Here is a 24,940-nt window from a genome sequence, read left to right on the forward strand (position 1 = left end):
ATCGTGGCCATTGCATTGCCTATTTGGGACATGGCAATGACAAGAATGTTGCACTTTAAAACAAATTAGTTACATAACTCATATGTTAAGAGTTATCTATACTAGCTAGAGTTTATATACGCCCATAACTACTAACAAAGGAAGTTTTACTGGAGTTATTACTTGAGAAACATAAGAAATAAATAAGAAACCCTAACATGGTAATCCGCTAGGCAGCCCTGAAAAGTTACGCGGTGCGATATCACATACTAAAATGGCTGATAGCACTGTAAAGGACCATCAACAGGCATTAAATGGTATGAAACAGATGACTATGTCATCCGACTCGATGATCCTGGGGTCTATAGATGTAATTAAGTTAGTAGAATCCTTAACATCCTCGAAAATCTCTCTAAGAAACCAATCATTAACAGCCTTAGAACAAATATCTATTCATAAATTAAGTCAAACTCCCAAGATATTCAATCTCCTAGTAAAATCTTTATTCAATTTAATAGATATTGAAACTAAAATATATTTACATAATCCTTCAACCACTGCTGAATTAAGATTACGAAAGGCTTCTTCACTTATCAGATCATTATTTGATTCAATAGAATCATGTAAAATTCTAATAAAGTATAAATCATTATTGGATATAACTTATAAGATAATTGAGAAATTCTTTGTCCCTAATAATGAGGAAGATGAATATTTTATTCCTTGCTTTATGGATTATTTATGGGTATTAATATATATATTCAATAAAGAAGTATTTAAACAACATCTTATATATGAAGATTGGATTCAGATATATGTGTTTCTTCTAAGAGTTATTAAGACTACTTTACATCAAATTGATATGAATCAGCTTATAGATCATAGTCATAGTCATAGTCATAGTCATAGTCATAATAATCATAGTCATAGCCATAATAATAGTCATAGTCATAATAATAATCATCAAAAAATTCTATCCGATACTTTCCTAGCCCTAAAGAATCTATTACAATGTGAAAATAATGTATCTACAACTTATACTCATATTTATAACAATTGTAACTACTTAAAATTAGATGATATATTACATCATACAATCTCCGTGACTAAAAAGGACAGTCTATTAACTATTACTTTATTTAAAATCATTAATAAATTAATCATTACTATGGCAACAGAAGATATAAATTTTACTAATAAATTAATTCGTTTAGGTATAAAATTAACTATTTCAAGTTGTAATAGTCAATGGGATAAGTTAAGAAATGAATTTCTAATCTTTATTAATTTAAATACTACTCATGATTTCTTAGTACTTAATAAACTGAAACTATTTGAACTTGATAGTCATAGTCATTCAGTATCAATTTTAAATGATAGTGAAATCAATCCGGATATATCTATAATGTCTCGTGATGATGATGATGATGAATCAACTAATAATACTAATACTGATGATAAACATTTTTTACATACTATAGGAAATCTAATTCAATTACTATTTGAAAGAACCAAATCAATTGATTTCCGATTAGATAGTCCCGATATTGGACTGGTCCATACATCCAACCTCAACCACAATGAATCGTCTTGGTTTAAATTAAAGTCGATCTATCTCAAATCAAATAATCATCTTGCCTGGATGCTACGACTAGGGATTGCCAAATTGGTTGATTCATACTTTATAAATAAACAAAAGGTATTGGTATCACATTCGCATGTTCATGAGAATCGTCTGAAACGTCAAAGAACTCCTGATTTGCATAGAGCTCTTCAAAAATCATATAGTTCATTGGATTTTTATAATCGACTCATTAATGAAGATGATGAATTTCTCAAAGCAACAGGCTTACAACTATTAGTATTCTATTTGGAAAGAGATAACTATTGCTTAACTAAGGAGTCCTCCTCCTCCTCCTCTTCAACTAGTAGAATCAGTAACTCTTCAGATACTGCTAGTGAAACCACCTTTGCAGAGAATACGACTTTTGATATTCCTTCCAATTCAGATACAAATCCCAATCTTATCCTATTCGATAGAAATACCTTAATTTGGAGTATTTTATCAACTTTTCCAAATCCTTCACTATCTTTTTGGAGTTCCTTAGCTACTAAATGTTTACTTGCGGATAATTATTACCTTGAGGCCATATTTACCGATAAGAAACTCAATTTAAAGTATCTTCAACAATTATTAAAAGTAAATTTAAATTATATTACTATGGCTTGGTCCTATATCCCGTGTAATTTAATATATCTTATAATTGTGGATATGTCAAACACCAGTCTTAATAAATTAATTGATAGTTCAATCATTACTCAATTACAAAATATCGTTGATTTATCTGAAATCAATGGTCCTAAAGATATTTGTTTTGAAAGTTTCCAATTTTGGTATTCTATTGCCATGGTATTTAAAGGTCTTAATTTATCAGGAAAGAGTCAATTATCATGTCGAATTCAGGATTGGCTCTTGGCCCATTGGGATCAGATTCATTGGAAGTCTGTGGCTACTTATTATGACATATTACCTCAATTTGTTACTTGGTTAGCGGGGAATTCCATTCAATTACTGATGCCTTATGGTGGTGGTGGTGGTGGAGATACTGGAGATAGTGCATTTACTGATATAGTTCGTTTACAAGTGCAGTATAGTAAATTGCAGAGATATCTAGTTAACAAACGACATATAGAAATCAATCAAGCCGTGTATACTATAGATGGATTGGGAGACAATAAGAAATTTCGATTACTATTGAATTGTATTCTAGAAACATGTCAAAAGAATCGAGTTATTGATCCATTCAGTAGCTTTAAATGGGCTTTAGTGTTACAACAAATCGGTACATGTTTACGTAACATGCCATCATTTACTGAAGTTACAGCTTCAATCGATGATTACTTAGTACAAACATTAGATGGTTTATATACCAGTAATGAATCAAGTATCATAAGTTCCATAGAGGACACGTTTGAATATATGGGGACCCTCGATGATCAAACACAGGTTATCTTAAGGAAGAACTTCCCCTTTGAAAGGATTATTAAAAGTGGTGCTGCTACTACTTATACTTCGTCTAGTCGAGTATTAATGTCACTAATTCAATGTGAGAAATTAAGACAGTCTCGTTTTGAAACCACTTTAACTACAATTATCACTCTTCTTGAATCACTGGAGGATTATCAATTACTCAATTATTTCTGTACTCTTGCCCACTATATAAGGGAACATACCGTAGACTTTTCCCAAGTTAATGAATTACTGTTAAAGAGATTAATTCGATTACTTGGAGAAAGAATTCTTCCTAATCATGAATTAGAAAGATGTGAACTGACGGTGTTTGCCGTATGTACTCTTATGGGACAAATGGTATATATGTTAAGAGACAATGAAGAAGTTAATGATAGTGTAAAGAAAGATATGAATGATATTGTCTTGTGGATTGTTGAATGTGGTAAGAAGAAGTTAATTAATAGTGAAAAGTCATTAATTAGTTATTGTACATTTCTATTGGATTTAATAATTAATGGAGATGTGATTCTGATTCTGATTCCCTATGATACTGTGCAATTAAAATGTCTATTTAAACAGGGATTCAGTCAACAAACTAATAATGGTAAAGTTCAATTAATTGATAAATTAATTACCTCTATGACAAAGATGGATGCTCGTTTACAAACAGAATTTTATACTAGTCTTGTTGAAGAATTTAAGGGAGTTGAAGAGAAGATTGAGATTACTGCTACTTATACATTATTTATAAGTAATATCTCCCAAGTTAGTCAACAATTATTGGTATCTTCATTATTTAATTTATTGGAATGTTCTCGATTCCCATTCTTTATTCCGTATATTGAAACATCCATTGATGAATTCTGTCAATGCTATGGATTGGCCAATCATCGACATTTATTGAATTCATTAAAATTCGAACTATTTCAATGTTGGTGGAAGTATGATACCATTGGTAATTTCCCATACTTTCTCTTTGGATTTGAATCCTACCGACAATTCTTAACATACTATTGTAAAGAACTTGTAGCCTTAAGTATATCCAATAATATTAATGATAAGGAAGGATTAATTCAAGAACTTGAAAGTATACGGAATGAAGATCAACAAAGTTTAATTAGTGAAAGTTTACATTATTTAATTCCATTATCATATTGTCGAGATGGAATTAGAAATCAAATCTTTGAAGTACTTGGTACATATTTCACGGGAGTTAATTTTAAACGAGAATTTCAGGATAAGTTAATGATAATTGTATTGGAATTATTTAAGTTTATTGATGTTTCTGATGAGAAATCCTTATTAGATATCTTTAAGAATGATCCTGTAACGTATTCATTAATTGATGGTGAAACTGGAACTGGAACTGAGACTCAAACTGGGAGTAAAGTTAGTCATAGTTTACATTTAAAAGTATCATTATCTTCGAGTCTTGAATTATTAAAACAATTAATAAGAAAGTATTATCAACTGAGTTTAAGCTTTTGGAAACCTAAAGAAATGTACTTTCTTATTAGGAGATTATTAATATTAATGAAGACTGTGAGTAATGAGAATCATTTACAAATCGTTCGAAAGATTAAATTAATCCTAATTCTTGGAAGTTCTAATATTTATAATTATGATTTAGTAAGTCTTATAATTCGAGAATTGACTCCATTCATTAATCAGTTGGAATTGTCGGGTGATATACTTCGAATACTTACTACTTTTAAAATTCAGACCTTTCATAGATATGATAATGATCTGAGTCTGAGTCTGAGTCTGAGTCTGAGTCTGAATATCCTATTGATAATTACCATATTAATAGGTCTATTACCATTGAAATCGGGTATAGATTATGAACAATTACTTGATCAATTGGATCAATATAGAAAGACTTTAAAACGAGATTCCAGTGGATGTGAATTAATATTTCTTGCCATTCAAATCTTAAGACATAATCAAGTTCATGTTCGATCATTAGTGGTTGAACAATTTCTTGAATTTGTTGAATCCACTTATAAATCAGCTCAGGATAAGTCCATATGTATGAAATTTGTTTCATTATTGTTTCCTTATGTTACTACGTTTGATGAAGAAGGTCAACTTGTCCCTGTAGTTAAATTATTACTGAATGGAGGAGGAAGTGATACAGAATTATCACTGACATTTAAAGTATGGTCAGGTAAATATTTAGGGAATTTTTACTTAAGTGGAGGATTATTGAATGATGGAATAAATGATATGTTTACTTATAAAGAATATGATAATGATAATTTATCAGGAACAGAATTTATTAATGAAATTAAATCATTAAATAAAGTAATTCACATGTTAATTAAGTATATGGAAAGTGATAAATGTAAAGATATCCTGTGTGTTGAAAGTACTTTAGGAGTAATACTTTATAAGTATGAGAATTCCAAAAGAGAAGTATTAAAAGTAATTGATTTTAATGAATTTTCAACCATATTCAATACTATATTACCATTAGATTTTCATAGTCATGTTATACTAAATGATGATGAAAATTTAGAATTCTTAGATAGTTCATTAGAATTTATTTGTGAGAATTTCTTAATATTCATTAAAGAAAATAATGATTGTCAAACTTGTATAACTCGAATATTATTGGCTATATTAAATGAATTGGCTTCTATAACAAGTATAGCTCCATTACTTGCTACATTTATAATTAAAGAGCCTCGATTTTCTATGGGAGTATTACCATTTTTAGTATGTTTTTATATTAATAATAGTAAAAGTACAACGGCCATAACTAAAGTAATATCATTATTAACAAATTTTATGGATATACAAAAACAAATACAAATACAAATCCAAGAAGATGAGAAATTGAATTTAGTATTTCTTGAAATCTTCCTTCTAATTAGAATGGGAGCTAAATGTCATCATAAGGATTTTATTAAGATTTGGCAATCTATGGATCTAGTGGGACTTTCTAAATTGGCAGTTAAATGTAAACGACCACAAACTTCATTAATGATATTTGAAGAATCTCGAGAATTTCTTGATGATTTTATTATTCAACAATCATCACAATCACCACCAGCATTTGAACATCTTGCCGATATTTATCTGAGAATAGATGAAGAAGATTTAATGTTTGGTATACCTGAAAACACGTCTATTGATCTACATTTATTAGATGATAGAAAACGTGATATCAATAGTAAATTACGGTATGAAAGTGCTAAATATGATGCATCATTAATTCTCCATAGTGATAATAATTTCAAAAATAGTCGTATTCTTGATTCAATGGTAAGTAATGGATTAAGTGGGATATCTCGATTAGTCGATTTAGGAATTAATTCTAATCATAATTCAGATTCTGCCTTTGATTGGGCATGGAAATTAAATCATTGGGAAATCCCTGTGTGTGGTAATGCCATTACCGAAAATGAAGTTACTTATAAAGTATTAAAACTGATTCATGATTATCCACACCAATGTCAATTGAAATTCGACAATATGATGTTAGAAGTATTTAATAATCGAAGTATATTATGTGATAAGAATCTTGAACCTAAACAATTCCATAGGAATGTAATAACTTGGTATAAATCAATGGCAATTCTTAAAGGATTAGATAGTTTCCAATTAAATCATAATGATGATGATGATGGGTTATTTCTTAAATCAATTGAAGAATTCAATGAACAAACTAATTGGTTTGAAAATACTGGTCTTGTTCATTCAGAAAGTATTCTTAAATCAAGACAAATCTTCTTACAATTAATGACAGAAAGTCCTAATAGTAAAGTATCTAATGAAACCATTTGGATAGGAATAATTAATGAATTATCAAGATATAATCAAATATCTCGATTAACCTTTGAAATTCAAAAACTGACTAGTGGTTCAGTATTAATTGATGAAATTGTTAAACAAAAATTTAATAATTCATCATCTATATCATTAAAACAAAATCTTATAAGTCGATCACAATTTGAAGCAGCTTGTACATTTTGGTCTCAAGGTGAAACCACTACTCCAATAATGATTTTAAATCAAATTAAAGAATTAGGGAGTATTAAATTACCTATAAAGAATTTAAGAGTTTCTTCAAGTTTAATTAATTCTCTATTAGTAAAATGGTTAATTGATTCAAGACAAGAAACTGCTTCAACCATTATGCAACATTATGTTTTACCTACGGCTAATATTCTTAATGTATTACTGGAATCAAAAGAATTAGTGGTAATATATCTGACATTTGGTAAATTTTGTGAAAAACAATATAAATCCAAATCATTAATTGATCAAATAGATAAATTGAAAAAGAGAGTATTAGATAAACAAAATGAAATAGAAGAAATGAAAAGTTATTATGGTAAAACGGCTGTACCAGTAGAAGAGAAAAAGGCTGTACAAAAGTATTATTCTAAATTAAAGAGTATGATGAAATCTGAAAGTACTGATCTTGAAGAATTAATTCGAAATAAGAATGAATTTTCAAGTAAAGCTGTTGAATTTTATCTTCAAAGTTCATTAGCTGATCCTGCAATTGATTTAGATAAATTTATTGAAATATGGTTAGAACATTCTGAAAATGATGAAATTAATATTAATCTTGGTAATGAAATATTAAAATTACCAAGTTATTGTATAGTTGTGTGGACAACTCAATTAATTTCTCGATTATCTAATGATAATTCTGAATTTCAAAAAGTTTTACAAAAACTAATTGTTAAAGTATGCTTTGATCATCCTCATCATACTTTATATTCATTATTATCATTAAAGGAACATTCAGTTTATGCTAAAGAACGAGATAATATTATATTAAATTCAAAATGTTTAGCAGCAGAAACTATATTAAATATTCTTAGAACAAAAAGTCGAAAATTCAATGAAAATATTATATTACCTATTGAACAATTCTTTTCTGAATCAATAAGATTATCTCAAGTTAAAGTTTCACGAGGAAGATGTTTATATTTAGATAAAGAAAATACTTGTTGGAATCTGAATTTACCTTCAATACCTCCTCCAACAAAATCTTTATCAATAGATCATACTGGTAAATATTTAAATATTCCAATTCTTATTAAAGTTGAAAATAAAATTACTATAGCTGCTTCAGGATTAAGTTTACCAAAAATTGTTAAATTTACTTTAAGTAATGGATCTAATCATAGTATATTATTAAAATATGGTACTGATGATTTAAGACAAGATTTAATTATGCAACAAGTATTTGAAAAAGTTAATATTATATTTGCTAAGGATTTAGATACTAAAAAGAGGAGTTTAAATATTAGAACTTATAAGGCAGTTCCATTAGGTCCACAATCAGGATTAATTGAATTTGTACCTAATTCACTTTCATTTATAGATATTATAAAACCTTATCATAATAAATATGATAAAATTCAATTAGAAAAAGCTCGAGAAATTATGAAAGAATGTCAAGGAGAAGATGCCACTAGTAGATTAAAAGCTTATGAAAAGATTACTAAAAAGATAAATCCCGTATTACGACATTTTTTTCTTGATACATTTTTAACACCTGAATTATGGTTTAATAGTAAGGTTAGTTATACTCGAGGAGTTGCTACTACATCAATTGTTGGTTATATATTAGGATTGGGTGATAGACATTGTAATAATATTTTAATTGATAAAACTACAGGAGAACCAATTCATATTGATTTAGGAGTATCATTTGATCAAGGTACAAGATTACCTATCCCAGAAACTGTACCATTTAGATTAACTCGAGATATAATTGATGGGTTTGGAGTTAGTGGAATTGAAGGAATATTTAGAAAATCTTGTGAACATACTTTTAGAGTATTAAATCAAAATAAAGATCATATATTATCTATATTAGATGTACTTCGATGGGATCCATTATATTCATGGTCATTATCTCCTATGAAATTAAGAAAATTACAAGTACAAGTAGAAGGTGATGCTAATGCGAATGTTATGGGAGGAGGTATTAAAAGAATTGAACCTCAAGAAGAAGGTACTGAAGCTGGTCGTGCAGTTTTTGGAGTACAAGAGAAACTTATGGCTGGAGGTTTAAGTATAGAAGCTACGGTTAGAGAGTTAATTCATGAGGCTAAAGATCCTCATAATTTGGCTCTAATATATTTTGGTTGGTGTCCATTCTATTAGCCGTCCTGTATAGTGTATATGTATAAACAGCCATATAAATAGCCATATATATATAATATATATAATGTATATACGCTTTATGTGGTTGGCAATTTGCAGCAGTAGTGTGCGCCTGCCTAAGCGAAAAATATATTTCAATATCAGACACAGATAATTTGGGGCCATTGACATGATCTGATTAATCGTATATAGTGTAGATTATGGTAGTAGGAAGAAAAGAACCAGTAGATAATGAGATTGCCCTTAATGGGAATGTAATTGCAATTCCATTTAGTATAGTTAATGAAAAGGATGGAAGTTTAATTAAGAAAACAACTTTGTATGTTCATATTAAGAAATATGAATTAATTAAGAGTGAAACTCCTAAATTTAGTAATATTACATTAATTGGAGTTTATGAAGATGGAAGTTTTCAAGCCCATATAACCGATAGTTCATTGAAGAGTATATTTACTGAAAGAAAGAGTGATCTTAATGAACAGATTAAAGTAATTAATGATTTATTCCCTATAGATGGGGAATTGAATTATGATGATCAAGATGAAAATAATAATTTAAATTTGGAAGTTAGACTTATAACATCTGGTAATTATTATGATTCTGAAACAAAGGATTTGATAGAAGAAGAGAATGATCCAAATCAACTGCCTATTACTATAAGTATACGTACCAATTCAAAAATACCTGTTTTAATTGGCTCTATAAATTTAGAACCAGTGAGCTTTGACGAAGATGATTTAAAAGATGAAGGTATATTATTTAACTGGTTAGACTTGGTTTTGCGCCAGAATATGAATGCCAAGACTCAATTGAAGGAAATGGCCAATGAACTTGAGAAATTGAAGGATGATAATTATAAATTACGCAATGATTACGATTTCGCTAAGCGAGAGCAGAAAGACATAGTAACGGATTTGGAAACAAAGTTCTATCAAGTACTAAATGCCAAAAAGGATAGGATTTGGGAACTCCTAAAAGATCGAAAGGGAAATATTTCAAATGAATCATTACCAGGACTAAATGCAAAGTTTGTGTCGGATGCTAATAAATTGAAAGCTATTGATAGGAGCAAAATAGCCGATAAAATTGATGATAAATATTTAAGTCCTACAAAGAGAAAGAAAAGTAAACCTGATATTGAGACTTCACCAGTAAAGCGTAGAGCTGGTAGAAAGCCAACTAGTAAAAGGGCCAAAGGAAGAAAGTCAAATATTAGTGAAAGTGACGAAGAAGAAGAGTATGAGGATGAAAGGCTGGAACATGAAGACAAACTGGAAGATGATTTACCTCCCAGTAAACGATTACGACAGTCATCTACTTCATCAGTCAAAGTAAAAGAAGAGCCTAACTCATTAGAGCTCAGAGATGATGACACTTATATAGAAGATGATCTGGCAAGTCGGGCCGAGAAAAGTGCCTCCAGTTTAGGTCTTGAAGATAGACAAATTGTAGATAATGCTGTGGAAACGGAAGGAGACGATGATGAAGATGTAGAGAAGCAACAAGAGGAAGATGAACAAGAATCTTCTTACAATGGTAGTGGAGAGGAAGAAACTGGAGATCCAGGACCAGATGAGAATAATAATGAAATAATTGAAGATAGTTTAGGAGGTAATGATAATACCGACTATGGATCATCGGATGAGGAAGAAGTTGGAGGTGATCAAAAGAAAGAAGCTAGTTCTATGGCCATTCAACCACCTGTTAGTCAGAATGAAGTAGAGACCGACTATAGTTCCGGGGATTAAGTATCACAAAATATAGGAACAATGGGAGGGATGAAGGAATGGATCTTGACATTGCGATCAATTATAAATAGGATGAATAATTGTAGAGTAGGTGAATATATAAGAATTGTAACCGATTGCAATAAGACCCGGTAAAACTATATAGTACACTACAATAAACTACAATTATCACACTCACTATTAAACAATTGATTAATATTATAATTACAATAATGACATCATTCGCTGTCTGATGAATCTCACTCACTCACTCACTCACTAACTGTCACTAACTCTCACGAACTCACTCGCTCACTCTCACTAATTCTCACTCTCACTAACTCTCACTCACACTACTCCAACTGACCCTACCCAGCCTCAGGGTGCGTATTCATTGTAGGCCCCTTCCTGAAAACCCACAAAATGCCCGCAAATTTTTTTCTTTCCTTTCTATAAATAATGCGCCGCCAGAAACCAACAGAACCTGAAGGAAAGAAGGAAAGAAAGGAAGAAAAAAGTTTTTACCATATTTCACTAATTATTTCATTTCTACTACTACTATTCTTTTTAGTAATATTAAACAACCGGTTGTTGGAAGTGCTTATTAGGTTAAGTATTTCTAGCTTTTGATTTGCTTTAGTTATTAGTTGTATACATTAATTTTGAAATAATCATATAACACTCATAAATATTAGTATTATTAGTATTATTAGTATTAATATCATTACTTCCTACTCGTATAGCCATATTAATTTTTTCAGTGATCTCATATAAAGTTGATATATAAATTTTTCAAAGGGACCTACTAATCCTATCCAAAATTTTTATTACTTTCTTTGCTTTTTGACATTTTCCTTTACTTCGTGTGTGTTCTTTTCATTTATAATATTAACTACTAGTTTCAGTTTCTGGGGGTTTAATTAAACAATAAAAATTATTCAAAAATTTAAAAAAGCCAGTGTCATATCATTATCATTATCATTATCATTATCATTTCATTATCAAAGTTGACTTTTATATTCATTTCAATTTGATTTTTCAATATAATACTTTTATTAGAATTTATTATTATTTGTTCATTTCCAAAACACCCTTTAAATTTATCATTTAATTTAATTTAATTTAATTTAATTTAACTTAACTTGTTTTAATCATTTAGTCGATTCTCCCTTTGTACATATTTTTCAAAAACTTTTAAAGACTAGAGTGATATAAAATTTTATTCATTATCATTAATAATAATATTTAAATCAACTAATTAATTAATTAATTAATATTATTATATTTATTCTATTTCCATTTCCATTTCATTCTGGGTTTAGGTGCTATTAAAAATTTGTTTATAAAAATTCACTATAACTTGAAAAATTTTAAAAATTTTAAACATTTTAAAACTTTTATTTAATTAATCATGTCATATTACGATCCTTATCAAGGTATGTCTCAACAATATATGGGTCAACCATATTATCCTCAATATTATCAACAACAAGGTCAACAACAAGGTCAACAACAAGGAGGACAAATTCAACAAGGACAAAATCAAGATGATCAATTACTTGGAAATTTAACTGGATCAGTTCAAACTTCTTCTATTGATTCAAGACCTTCATCTTTTGAACATCAAGGTTATCCTCAATATGTTAATGCTCCTTCTAATCTTGGTGGTAATAATCCTGGTATTCCTCTTGGTGATATTAATAATGGATTTGGATTTGAAGCTCATAATCCCGGTGTTACCGGTAATGAATTTTATAATGAAGATGGTGTTTTCATTAATGGAAATTCAGGTATTAATTCAAATTTAGTAAATTCATTATCAAATGGTCAATTTAATGGAGGTGATATTAATCAATATCAATTTAATAATAATACTCCTCTTCTTTCATCTTCTGGTAATTCAGGTGGATTACATGGAGATTTAATTTATGGTCAAGGTAATAATAATATCGGATCTGGAAATAATGGTTCAACCACTGGATCACAATCTGGTTCTGTTTCTGCTGCACCTTCTAGAACTGTTTATTTAGGTAATATTCCTAATGATATTCAACCAAATGAATTATTAGATTATGTTAGATCAGGTATATTAGAAAGTGTTAAAATATTACCAGCTAAGAATTGTGCATTTATTTCATTTATTGATCATCAATCAGCTTTATTATTTCATTCTGATTGTATTTTAAAAAAATTAAATATCAAAGGTCATGATATTAGAATTGGTTGGGGTAAAAATACTTCAATTTTACCAGCAGTATTAGAATCAATTCAAAGAGATGGAGCTACAAGAAATGTTTATCTTGGAAATTTAAATAATCCAGTTACTGGAGAAGTTATTACTGAACAAGAATTAAGAGAAGATTTATCTTGTTATGGTATTATTGATTGTATTAAAATTATTCCAGAAAAGGGAATTGCATTTATTCATTTCTTATCAATTTTAAGTGCTATTAGATGTGTAGCTAATTTACCATTAAAGGAAAAATATTTAGATAAAAAATGCTTTTATGGTAAAGATCGATGTGCATTTATTACTAAAACTCAACAACATAATGCTGCTCAATATTTAGGTTTAGCTCCTGGTATGGAACATATTGTAACTGCAGCTGATCGAGAATTTATTTCATCAGCATTAGTTCAACAATCAGCTGCAGCTGCTCAAATTGCTACTCAAGCTGGGGGAGCAAATAATTTAGGTAATAGAACAGTTTATTTGGGTAATTTACATCAAGATTCTTCAGTTGAAGAAATTTGTAATGTTGTTAGAGGTGGATTATTACAAAGTATTCGATTTTTAAAGGAAAGACATGTTTGTTTTATTACATTTATTGATCCAATTGCAGCTGCTCAATTCTTTGCTATGTGTCAATTACATGGTTTAACTATTCATAATAGAAGAATTAAAGTTGGTTGGGGTAAACATTCAGGACCATTATCAAATGCTTTATCCTTGGCAGTTTCTAATGGAGCTTCAAGAAATATTTATATTGGAAATATAACTGATTTTGATTATTATAATCCTCAAAAATTACGAGATGATTTTTCAAAATTTGGTGATATTGAACAAATTAATTATTTAGAAGAAAAAAATTGTGCATTTATTAATTTTGTTAATATTGGTAATGCAATTAAAGCCATTGATGGTATTAAATCATTTGATGATTATAGAAATTTAAAGATTAATTTTGGTAAAGATAGATGTGGGAATTTACCAAGACAATTTCAAAATCAAAATCAAAATCAAAATCAACAACCTTTAATGAATGGATTAGATAATGGATCAAATAAATCATTTTCTGATAATGAATTTATTGGTGATGATTCAAATAATCAACCAATTGATGAAATCAATTAATTCATTAATTAACTAATTAATTCCTTAATTAATTCATTAATTCCTCTTGTTACCACTTTCGTTTCTAATTTTTTATCTGTTTGAATTTATGCCTAATGATGATTATGATAAAGTTTAGTTTTCATTCATTCATTTATTATTATTATTACTATTATTTTTACTACTATTATTACTACTATTATTATTATTATTATCTTCATTTTTAATTACATTTTTTACCATAACTTATGGTTTAGTTATCATCATTATTCATTTGCTTATACAGATTATTATTATTTAATTTCAGGTTATTGTCGTTTGTTGGTTTTTTTTTTTTGTCTTTAGCAAGATACATTTCATTCATATTGCATATATTACTTTGTTAGTAATAAGCAATCATAGTATAATTTTAAATTACCTTATCTCATGTCATACTTTTATATCATTACATCATACATATCTCTCGATAACTATATACTTATGAAATCTTTCTAATTTGCTTTGATTGATATTTAGTATGATTCATTCTTTTCTGTTCATAGTTCACTTAGTTACTTTATTACTACTAATATATTATTACTTTAAATTAACTGTACCTAACTTAAATCTTGGGGATTATCTTAATAAAGATTATTACAAATAAGAATACTATACTTATAATAACAGACATTTTTAATAAAAACCAAAAACTTATTTTACCTCCAGTCTTATTAAGAATATAATTATTTAAATCTTTATCAATTACTTTAAATAAATTCGAATTCTTTACTAAAGTTTCTTGAGTTTCATTAAGAATTAATAAATCATCATTTAAAATCTTTGAACTTAAAGTATAGGCTGAATTTTTTAATGAAGCAGTTAATTCAGTTAATTCATTAATTATATCTGATTGAATTGATTCATGATAATCATTAAGATGTGATGTATTAGTTTTATTTGATTCATCTAATTGAGATGATTTAGATGTTAAAAGACGTTGACGAAGTGAATTCAAATCTTCATGACGGGCATCTTTTTGTTCAGTTGTTGTCGGTATAATAGTTGATGTTGACAGTATTTCATTAATTTCATTAATTTCATCAATAGTATCAGTTGTTGGCGTGTTCAGTTTATCAAAGTCACTAATTAATGAATCTACTACATATTTATTCTCATCAATCACATCATGAACAAGATGATTAAATTTAGTTTGTAATTCTGCATAATGTTTGTGATTCTTAAAATTCCCCTGTTGAAAGCTTTTGTATAAGTTAGTGATATTTGAACTTAATTGATTTAATTTAAATCTTAATAAATATGGTGACCCAGACAGACGAATTGATGAATTAGATGTGTATGATTCAAGACTGGGTATTTTAAGAGCTTCTAATTGAGTTGAATACTGACTCAAATTGAACTCGATTGTTTTTATAGTGGGAACTGCCATATTTGGTGGTATAGATGTTATAGATGTTATAGAGCAATGGTGTTAAGTACTTTAGCATACTCTATTTTTTTTGGCTCTCAATTTTTCAGCTTACAGTACTCTACAGGATACGCTCTAATGACAACTACGATTACTTAGTATGCAGTAATGGGTAATGGGTAATAGGTAATGGTTAATGGTTAATTAGTAATTGTTATAGAAAGAATAATTTAATCAGTTATAGTTTACAAGAGATCAGTAATATATGTAAGCCCAACTACTATCAAACAACGATCTACGGATATTTATTGTACAGTGTACAAATGATCGTGGTTAGCGAAAAAGGCGGTCCTCATTCTAAGGATTAAGGTACAAACTACCGATTGACTTAAATCTTTCATTATGAAGAATCTTCATTTATGACATAAGCACGTTATAAGTCTTCCCTTTATATCCTCATTGACATAAAGAAGAAAGAAGCTTAACATTTAGTGTTTTTACTGAAAAGTTTTCCAATTTTTATAATGAGAAGAAAAGAAAAAGTATTGTTACAGGTTACCTTTTCAAATTTTGCAGGTTGACAATTCTTATAGGGTTATTTCCAGAAATTATATCTAAAATAAAAGTGTTTGATTCATTAATGTTGTAAAATAAATAAATTATTTATGTTTACGTATCACCTCTGATAGTATAATGATATATGTATCTTATTGTTATAAAAAGAGGTTAAGAATTTTATTATTATTTGGCAAGATATTTACAATTTTGCTGTTCAAAAATATAATTACATTCATTCGAATCGTGCAAAACAATTTCCGTAAAATTGCAGAATGTTAGACTAACTCTTATAAATATTAGTACATATAAAAACAGAAAATTTAATAGATTTAATATGTCTGACATGTAAAATAGAGAGTTAAATATGTTATTGGTTTAGTAACCACATTAATATGTAATAGTACCTTACTCCCATCTAATGTAAAAAAATGGGGACCTTAAAATTAGTGCACATCCCCCCACTATAAGAAATAATATACTCGCATTAACCTACTTGGGCCAGATCAGATCAGGATCAGAGGTTATAGTTAATCATGAATTCTGTTTCATAGTATAAAACCTTAAAGGCACCCATTTTAATAAAAACAACCTGTATACAATCAAATCGCACATATGCAAGTGAACACACCTGTATGCAGTTCACTCTTTAGTAAAACTCAAAGTAGATCATATACACCCTAAACCAGTATAATTTTCTAGATCAAGGTAGTGCGATCAAATGCTATGAGATCTATTGACCTTGTAATACTTCTATAAAGTGTTGTACTGTAAAGTAAACATATTATAAAATATTGTAGAATTAAAAAAGCAGAATGTTGCCTGATGAGAAGGAGGGCAATTAGCACAAAGGAGATCTATAATAAAATTGCCAATCAAAACAAACTAGATAAGATCTATGCAGAAACTCTTAAAATGTTAACTATTTCATGGAAAGTTTTAGGGTTGCTAAGAAGAACTTGTTCTCTAGTTACTCCAAGTATTTTGAAATATTACTATTAGAGATTAATTGTGTGTATTTTTAATTAAGCTCATTTGAGTGACAGATCAGAAGAGACTTAATAATAATATCAAATCAATGTGAACACATTTATTGAAAATGTCCTGTCTGTTCGTTTATTCTCTGATCAATTCCTTCTATAATGTGGAGAATATTAAATAATAATATTAATTCAACACTAATGTGGGTCTGTTTAGCTTGAAAATGTGTTGATATTGCTTCTATGTACTATATAGGATACCCAGATTTGTTAAATGGATTTCCCCTTTCAGTATGCAGCGACACAAAGTCAAAGAATTAACAAAAAAGTAAAAAAATAATATTAATCACAAATTTCTTTTTTCTTTTCTCAGACAAATTTCAAATTTCTCATCAGACACAAAGAATCATACATCATCAGTTACTGGAAATATGAGAATGAATGCAGGGTATATGATGATGAATTAATGAATTGATATAAGTAGAAATTAGATTCCGCTTGTTTTGAAAATTTAGAAATTTTACTTGTGATTTACTTCTTTTGATTTGATTTAAAAGGTTGGTTGAAATATTACTCTTAAGAACCATTTAATACGAATTTATACCATATATCCATATAGAGGTTATTCATCATCATCACAAAACCACTTCTATCATAAGTTTTTTGTTTTTATTTTGTTTTTGTTTAATATTCAGAGTTAAAACCTCCTTGCAACTTGTTAATTATATGTTAATTATTAGTTAATTATTTGAAATCTTGATTCCATAATTAATTACTATATATCCCAGATCATCCATCATATATTAAAAGATCTCAATAACTACTGCCTACCATTACTAATTTAAAGAATACTACACTCTAAATTTTTATAACTCCTATTGGTCTCCCTCGTTTAAGTAATACATTCTCAACCCCCAAATTAATAATAATTTTTTTTTTGGCAGGTTTAACCAAAACAAAAGAAAAAGGAACAAAACAGACAGTAAAAAAAAACTGACTTCTATTTTTACACCCTAATTTTCTCAAATCTACTAATTGAATTATACATTTTATTAATTAAGGATATTTCCTTACCATTGCATTTTAACAACTAGAAGGACCAATTGAACTTGCAGTATATTAACTGACTGCTCAATTGACTTAATAATTCAATTCAAGATGATTAATATTAATAATAAAAAAAGAAAATTCCTACAGTCATCATTATCCCTCATTTTATTATTAAATTCTCAATTTGTTCAATCTGCTCAATTTTCATTATCAGGTTGTTATGCTTCTTCAGATGTTCAAGCTTTAACTTATAATAATGCATATACTTTTCAATCTTCAGGATATTGTGAACAACAATGTGCAAATTCAAGAGTTGCAGCTCTAATAAACGGGAAATATTGTTATTGCGGTGATGAATCTCCATCTTCATCTAATCAAGTTTCACTGACAAATTGTAATGTAGCTTGTCAAGGTTATCCTTATGAAAATTGTGGTGGTAATGGTTATTATATGGTCTATGTTAATGCTCAAGTTCAAGACCTGGAATCATCATCAGCTCAAGGTACAACAACTGGTACTACATCATCATCTACTGGTACTTCTAGTGCTACCTCGTCTACTTCAACCACGAATCCACAATCTTCTACACCAGCAACATCAACAAATTCTCCTACATCAACTTCATCAACTACTAGTTCATCATCCTCAACATCTCAAAATAAAATAACTATAGTATCAACTCTCACCACAGACCCTTCTGGTTCAGCAATTGAATCAATCATCTATAAAACAGTCATTGCTGATCCTTCCCCAACTGATAGTGCATCTCAATCATCATCAGCTTCTCCAACTTCATCATCATCTACACCTTCTGGCTCAGATTCGTCAGATTCTTCTAAATCATCACACTCTAAGTCACATTCTAAATTATCAGCTGGTGGAATTGCTGGAGTTGTGATAGGTGGTCTCGCTGGTCTCGGATTAATTATTGGTGCCATAGTATTTTTCCTTTGGAGAAAGAGACGTAATAGTGATGACGATTATGAAGAAGATGATTACTCAATGAGTCCTCATGCTCTTGATGAAAAAGCAGCCATTGGAGGATTTGAGCCTCCACCACCACCAATGGTTGGACCAAATCCATTCCTTCTTTCAGCAGGATATAATCATTTCGATACATCACAACAACAACCACAAGCACAAGGAGATAATAAGCATTATTCTACATCATCAGGTACTCAATCTGATAGAGAATCATCACAAGGATTTACAATACTAGGTGGTGGAGCCAATGCAAATGGTTCCAACGGTCATAGTAGATCAGGTTCAAGAGTCATTAATCATAGTAATGATCCATCTTTCAATTCCATGGTTGGTCAAGAGTTTGATTTCAGTAATGGAAATGGAAATCCTGCCACTGCATTTCAACAACCAGAATTTGGAAGAAGAAGATTAAGTAATGGTTCATTACCTGATATGATTGCAAGACAACCGGGCTCTTTAAAGGTTGTTAATAATTAATCTGAATTTATAGCCTACTATAAACTTGTTAGCTTCTTTTAATTGCTTGATTTTTGACAATCATGTCGTTCACGTTTAATTTTTTATTTTATTTATTATCATTTCATATTTCAAATTCAATTTCAAGTGAGGAATCGAAAGGGTTGGGTCAATTATACATTTATGCATACATTCGTTACTTAATAACTACTAATTATCATCAAAAAATATTCTACATACCCACACATAACGAAAATCTGACACTTTTCAGGAATTCTGTTACTCGCATCATATCATAACGTATCATTCAATCTTATCATACTAAGATTAGCAATACACGATTTTTAGTTCTACGTCCTTTTTTTTATTTTAGTTTAGTCTGTTCCAAGTTATCCACACGACATGACAAAAAAGATTTGAAATTTCTTAATATTACTCACTGTTGCTATCAGTGCTATTGTTTTAACAATAATGTGTAATCTATATACTGCTAGGTTGAAGTAACCATAGTTACTTCCCTATAATTATTTTAATATAAACTTCGTTTGCATTGTGGAATACAATAACAAAACTTTTCAAAATGTCGTGTCTCTTTCTGTATAGTTCGTAATCATTTCAAGTTATTATAAGTCTCGTCGAGTCTATTCCATTACATAAGGCGAAATTTCGCATCTGAAATCGAACATTTAGGCTGTGTGATCAAGAAAAATCAATCTGTATGGTCCCATTGCCGAGAGAATTACTTGTTAGTACCACTGGGAATGTGACAGTTCTGTGCAATTAAGGCCCAATCAAGACAACTTATTCGCGTATGTACTGTATGTGTCACGACAAAACAACCGAACATGACCTGAATTTAATTTCTGAATATGTTTATGTTTTGTTTATAATTTCATTGACTTAATCAACGGCAAATTGTTTGTTTGTTTTTGTTATTGTCTTGCAGCAAAGCCTTTGTGACGCGTACACTAAGTAATGATATGTTGCACAGTGATGTTGAGGAATATCTTGTTATTGTAGCAACCTTCCCAAAAAGTCAATTGTGCGACTTCATATGAGCTGGGCTGAGAAGGTACCTTAATAATATACAGGTACAAACACCGGCTTTAAGACAGTCTACTATAAGTAAAATTAATTAAATCATCTATAAAGAATATATATTTATCTAGATACCTATAACAACACAATATAAGAAATTCCAGCCTCAATCAGTAGAATTACCAGAGGCAACCTGTACCACAACATTATTGGATTTCTCATTAGAATTAGAGGCACTACCACCGGAAATTGATTCAATCGACTTTTCATCTTCCATAATACCTTCTAAAGCTTCCAATCTTTCATCTCTCTTTTGTAAAAACATAATTGCAGTAGATGTTATACCTGTAGTAGCTGCTGTAAATATCATAGCAATCATCCCTTTGGTGAATCTAGGAGCTGTATCGGCTCCATAAAATACAATTGACCACCAAGCATTAACAGCATTACTGAACATATTCATAGAAGCTAATACAATAGATCTTTCTTGCAAATCATTAGCACATACAACATTAGCCCATGCAAAATATGCTGTTTGTCCTGCATAAGCAGCTCCACTAAGATAATGGGCAATGAATACAGCAACAGTATTACTGTGACCAGCTAATAATAAAATAGATGAAATAATCATTATAATCATAATATAAATCCCAATATGCCAATGTTTATTACCACCTGTCACATTGATATATACTGCTGATGCTAGAGTAAAAAATACCCCAGTTCCAAATACACCCATTGGGAAATGATTTCTGTCGGGAACAGAATAATCATAATATTGCAACCATAAGGCGAACAAGGAATTAATTGGAAATGATTCATCTTCACCACCAATTGCAAATAAGAAAGAGAATAAGTAAAAATGCCAGTTGGCAAAAACTCTTTTTAAAACTGTCCAATCCAATTTATCATGCTTTGGTTTATTTATCTTTGCAAGTAAGATCTGATGTTCTTCTTCAGTAAAATAGAATGCTCGGCTAATCTGAGGTGGATCAGGAAAGAAAATAAATCCATAGATAACAATAGGAACCGTGATTAAGAAATCAATAATGAATAACCATCTCCAACCAGCAATGCCTCGGTAATTGTCCATACTTGAGTAGATTGCCGATTGCAAGAATCCAGAGAAAATGGACCCAACTAAACCCGAACTGGTAAAAATTGCAGTTCTAAATGGTAATAAATGATCCTCATAAAATGAACCAAGTATAAGATGAACACCGGTAAATGTTACAGCTTCAAAAACAGCTGTAAAGAATCTAATGATATAGACTTGATAAACTGCCGTAACTTTATAAATCGATAATGTCATTACGCCCCAAGCAAAGGCACAGAATGTCATCCAATATCTTGGTCTTACCTTTAAAAGTATTAAATTGTGAGGAACCAAGGCAACAACATAACCAACAGTAAAACAAGTATTCATAATATTAAATTCATCACCTTTCATATTCAAATCTTGCATCATACCAGATACATAAGCATTGGATAAGTTAGTTCTATCCAAATAATTGATCCAATAGACCAAACAACAGTAACTTAAAATAAACCAATCTAATTTGAAAAGTAACCTAGCTTCTTTTGGATCTTCTGGAGTTTTACCCCAGATACTAATCTTTAATTTCGTAAGAAACTTCATGGTTCAGATATTCTATTTATTCAAGATTTTATTATAATTATCAATTGTAAAATTTAATCTGAATAGTGTATAACATTGGTTGTTAAATAAAAATTAGTGTATAACTTTTGATTGGTATTTATATTAATTGGTCGTATAGATGTATGATTTATTCAAAGTCCGCAAATACGAGCAATTAACACAACCATATTCATAGGATCTATAATAATAAAAGCTGAATCTAAGCTTATCAATATTTTACTACTGTTAGTGTGTTACATGAACTAACAATAGTCCTTGATCCTTATCTCCAAAATTTCAAAACTAGTCCTGTAATTACAAAGTAATTAATTACTATGTAACAATTACTTATTTTGCTACATACTAAAATTTTGCGGTTTTCGTACCTCGTTTCCCGCCCAAAAAATATTCACTCTTAATTGAAGTTCCGAGCAAAAAAAGTGTAATTCCGTCTTTACACCCCATGTTCGAAATTTTGCAGTTATCCTTATCCCTTGTCTGTCGTTACCACTATCTGTTTATAACTAAGATAACAGACCAAATAGTCTTAGGGATAACGACAACCGAAGTTGATAGTGATACTTAGCAATCCTTGAAATGATTCCGAGATTGAATGGCTTGATGGTAACATTCAATTATTGAAAATACAGCAATTTAATTCCTTATCATATAATTACATTCAGTATAATTACTCTTTTTACAATTATGTTTCAAGAATACTTTTGGTTAGATCTCATGTATTTACTAAATACTAGTAGTTTAAGTTTAGACTAAAAATAACCAATTAATCAGAATAATTAATAAGTTTCGTAATAACTTTCAACATCTCAATAACCTTCTCTTCCTGGAACTTTCTTCCAATAATTTGTAGAGCAACAGCACCTCCATGACTCTCTTCAGGGTTATAATCTCTCCAAATCTTAGTATCAGTAGGTGTGTAATTGGAGCTAGAATCATCAACTGGATCCAAATCTTTATTAGCTCTTGTTACTGGGAAAATACCTACCGAATAATCTAATAAATTAAATGGTGAAGTATAAGCAACACTATCATGGTACTTTCCATTTGGATTACCAGCAAATGGAGTGGTAGGCATAATAATAGCATCAATAGGTTTACCATTTTTAGTTAAACTTCCACTGGCTAACCATCTATCAAGATATTTCTTAATTAATGTAGTTCTTTCAGCATGTAATTTCCATAATTCTGAAACTTTCAATTCTGGACTAGTACCATAATTGGTCATATAAGGAAACAAAGTCTCACCAGTAGCATCTGTTTCCTTGGTGATATGAACTCCTCCATCACTAAGGAAGAATGAAGTACAAATTTGTGCCAATCTTAAATGGTCAATTGGTTCCCAATCAATAACATCATGTCCATCTTTAATTAAAGCTTCTTTGATAATTGAGATACCTCTTCTAACTGGAGGCGTTGGTCTTGTAATAAGATCATCACCACAAATCGCAATGTTCAATTTCTCGGGGATTTGAACTTTTCTCCAAGGAATTTCAATACATTTCCCATCATGTAACCAAGGTTCACAAGCTAAAACTGATTTACAATAAAGCTCCAAATCCTCTAACGTATTTGTCAAGGGTCCATTAACACTATTAACAGATTCAAGACCTGGTAAACCTGATCTAGCACCATAGGTAGGGAATCTACCAAAAGTGGGTCTAATTGCATACAAATTTTGAAATGAAGCAGGAATTCTAATAGAACCTCCTATATCCAGTCCAACACCAATAACAGAACCTTTCAATTTAATCAAAGCCGCTTCTCCACCTGAAGATCCACCAGAACTAAGTAATCTATTCATTGGATTTGTAGTATTTCCCCAGATATGATTAATTGATTCTGGCATCATCATTGCTACTGGAACATTTGTTTTAACGTAAAAAACTGCTCCCTGTTCTCTCAAAAGTTTTACTAAGACAGCATCTTCTTCGAAATATTCAGGATTGAAACAAAAGTTAACAATACCAACAGTAGTGGCTTTACCCTTAATATTGAAATTATCTTTCAATGAGATTGGTAATCCATGTAATGGACCAACAAGCTTACCAGTATCTTCATAATACTTGTCTAACTCTGTAGCTCTTTCTAATGCTTCATCAAAAAATACCTCAGTTAAACAATTGGTCAATTGGTGTGCAATTGAAGCACGATGGCAGAAGGCTGAAGCCACATCATAAGCCGTCCATTCTTTAGTCTTGATATTATCAAGGATAGTTTCAGCTATAGATCCAGTAATTTTAAGTTCTTTATCAGTTAAATTTCCTGACAGTTCAATCCAGTTTAAAACATCTTTAGTATCGGGCAGTGGAAGTTGATCTTCAGGGACCAACCATTTTGCATTGAATTTAGCATTTCTAAGTTTAACTTTCTTAGCAGCAATATCTTTGTAGCTATGTTTAGGAACAGTCATTGTAAATGTCAGTAGTGTATATAATATCAAGTATAATAATGATACAATTGATAATAGTGCAGATAATCACACTACCTCTGAATTATAGCTTGCATTTATAATGATTTGAAATATTTAAAGTAGAATCTTGAAGACTATAGTTCAATTCAAATCCGGTTTTTAAGGTTCGGATCTGGGGAATTATCGGGGACTGGACCGCGCAATTCCTAATTCAGAT

The 24,940-nt window shown here is 29.7% G+C and overlaps 7 protein-coding genes across 7 annotated transcripts; 4 read left to right on the forward strand and 3 right to left on the reverse strand. All coding sequences in view use genetic code 12, as the record gives it.

Annotated features, from left to right (window-relative positions):
- Window positions 1–242: 242 nt before the first annotated feature.
- Window positions 243–9,301, forward strand: TEL1 (DNA-binding protein kinase). The gene is made up of 2 exons (XM_064883147.1): window positions 243–798; window positions 889–9,301. Exons 1-2 carry the CDS (start codon window positions 254–256, stop codon window positions 9,122–9,124), a joined length of 8,781 nt encoding a protein of 2,926 aa, XP_064740071.1. The 5' UTR covers window positions 243–253; the 3' UTR covers window positions 9,125–9,301.
- On the forward strand, window positions 9,208–11,365 carry RJT21DRAFT_119470 (uncharacterized protein). The gene has a single exon (XM_064881411.1). It carries the CDS (start codon window positions 9,325–9,327, stop codon window positions 10,870–10,872), a length of 1,548 nt encoding a protein of 515 aa, XP_064740072.1. The 5' UTR covers window positions 9,208–9,324; the 3' UTR covers window positions 10,873–11,365.
- Window positions 11,366–11,872: 507 nt separating this feature from the next.
- RJT21DRAFT_26321 (uncharacterized protein) lies at window positions 11,873–14,496 on the forward strand. The gene has a single exon (XM_064883949.1). The coding sequence runs from the start codon at window positions 12,263–12,265 to the stop codon at window positions 14,204–14,206; it is 1,944 nt and encodes a 647-aa protein (XP_064740073.1). The 5' UTR covers window positions 11,873–12,262; the 3' UTR covers window positions 14,207–14,496.
- Window positions 14,497–15,947, reverse strand: RJT21DRAFT_26311 (SNAP receptor). The gene has a single exon (XM_064883948.1). The coding sequence runs from the start codon at window positions 15,609–15,611 to the stop codon at window positions 14,787–14,789; it is 825 nt and encodes a 274-aa protein (XP_064740074.1). The 5' UTR covers window positions 15,612–15,947; the 3' UTR covers window positions 14,497–14,786.
- Window positions 15,948–18,283: 2,336 nt separating this feature from the next.
- Window positions 18,284–19,636, forward strand: WSC2 (Wsc2p; the record flags this gene model as incomplete). The annotated part of the gene is made up of 1 exon (XM_064880148.1): window positions 18,284–19,636. The coding sequence occupies one exon, from the start codon at window positions 18,284–18,286 to the stop codon at window positions 19,634–19,636; it is 1,353 nt and encodes a 450-aa protein (XP_064740075.1).
- Window positions 19,637–20,314: 678 nt separating this feature from the next.
- RJT21DRAFT_130098 (uncharacterized protein) lies at window positions 20,315–22,292 on the reverse strand (the record flags this gene model as incomplete). The annotated part of the gene is made up of 2 exons (XM_064882992.1): window positions 20,315–20,370; window positions 20,936–22,292. The coding sequence occupies 2 exons, from the start codon at window positions 22,290–22,292 to the stop codon at window positions 20,315–20,317; spliced, it is 1,413 nt and encodes a 470-aa protein (XP_064740076.1).
- A 784-nt stretch (window positions 22,293–23,076) lies between these two features.
- RJT21DRAFT_82943 (putative amidase) lies at window positions 23,077–24,723 on the reverse strand (the record flags this gene model as incomplete). Its single annotated transcript, XM_064885343.1, has 1 exon — window positions 23,077–24,723. One exon carries the CDS (start codon window positions 24,721–24,723, stop codon window positions 23,077–23,079), a length of 1,647 nt encoding a protein of 548 aa, XP_064740077.1.
- Window positions 24,724–24,940: the final 217 nt, after the last annotated feature.

Source organism: Scheffersomyces amazonensis, assembly GCF_036850825.1.
Source record: "Scheffersomyces amazonensis strain UFMG-HMD-26.3 chromosome Unknown RJT21scaffold_2, whole genome shotgun sequence".
In the NCBI taxonomy this organism is placed as follows: domain Eukaryota; kingdom Fungi; phylum Ascomycota; class Pichiomycetes; order Serinales; family Debaryomycetaceae; genus Scheffersomyces; species Scheffersomyces amazonensis.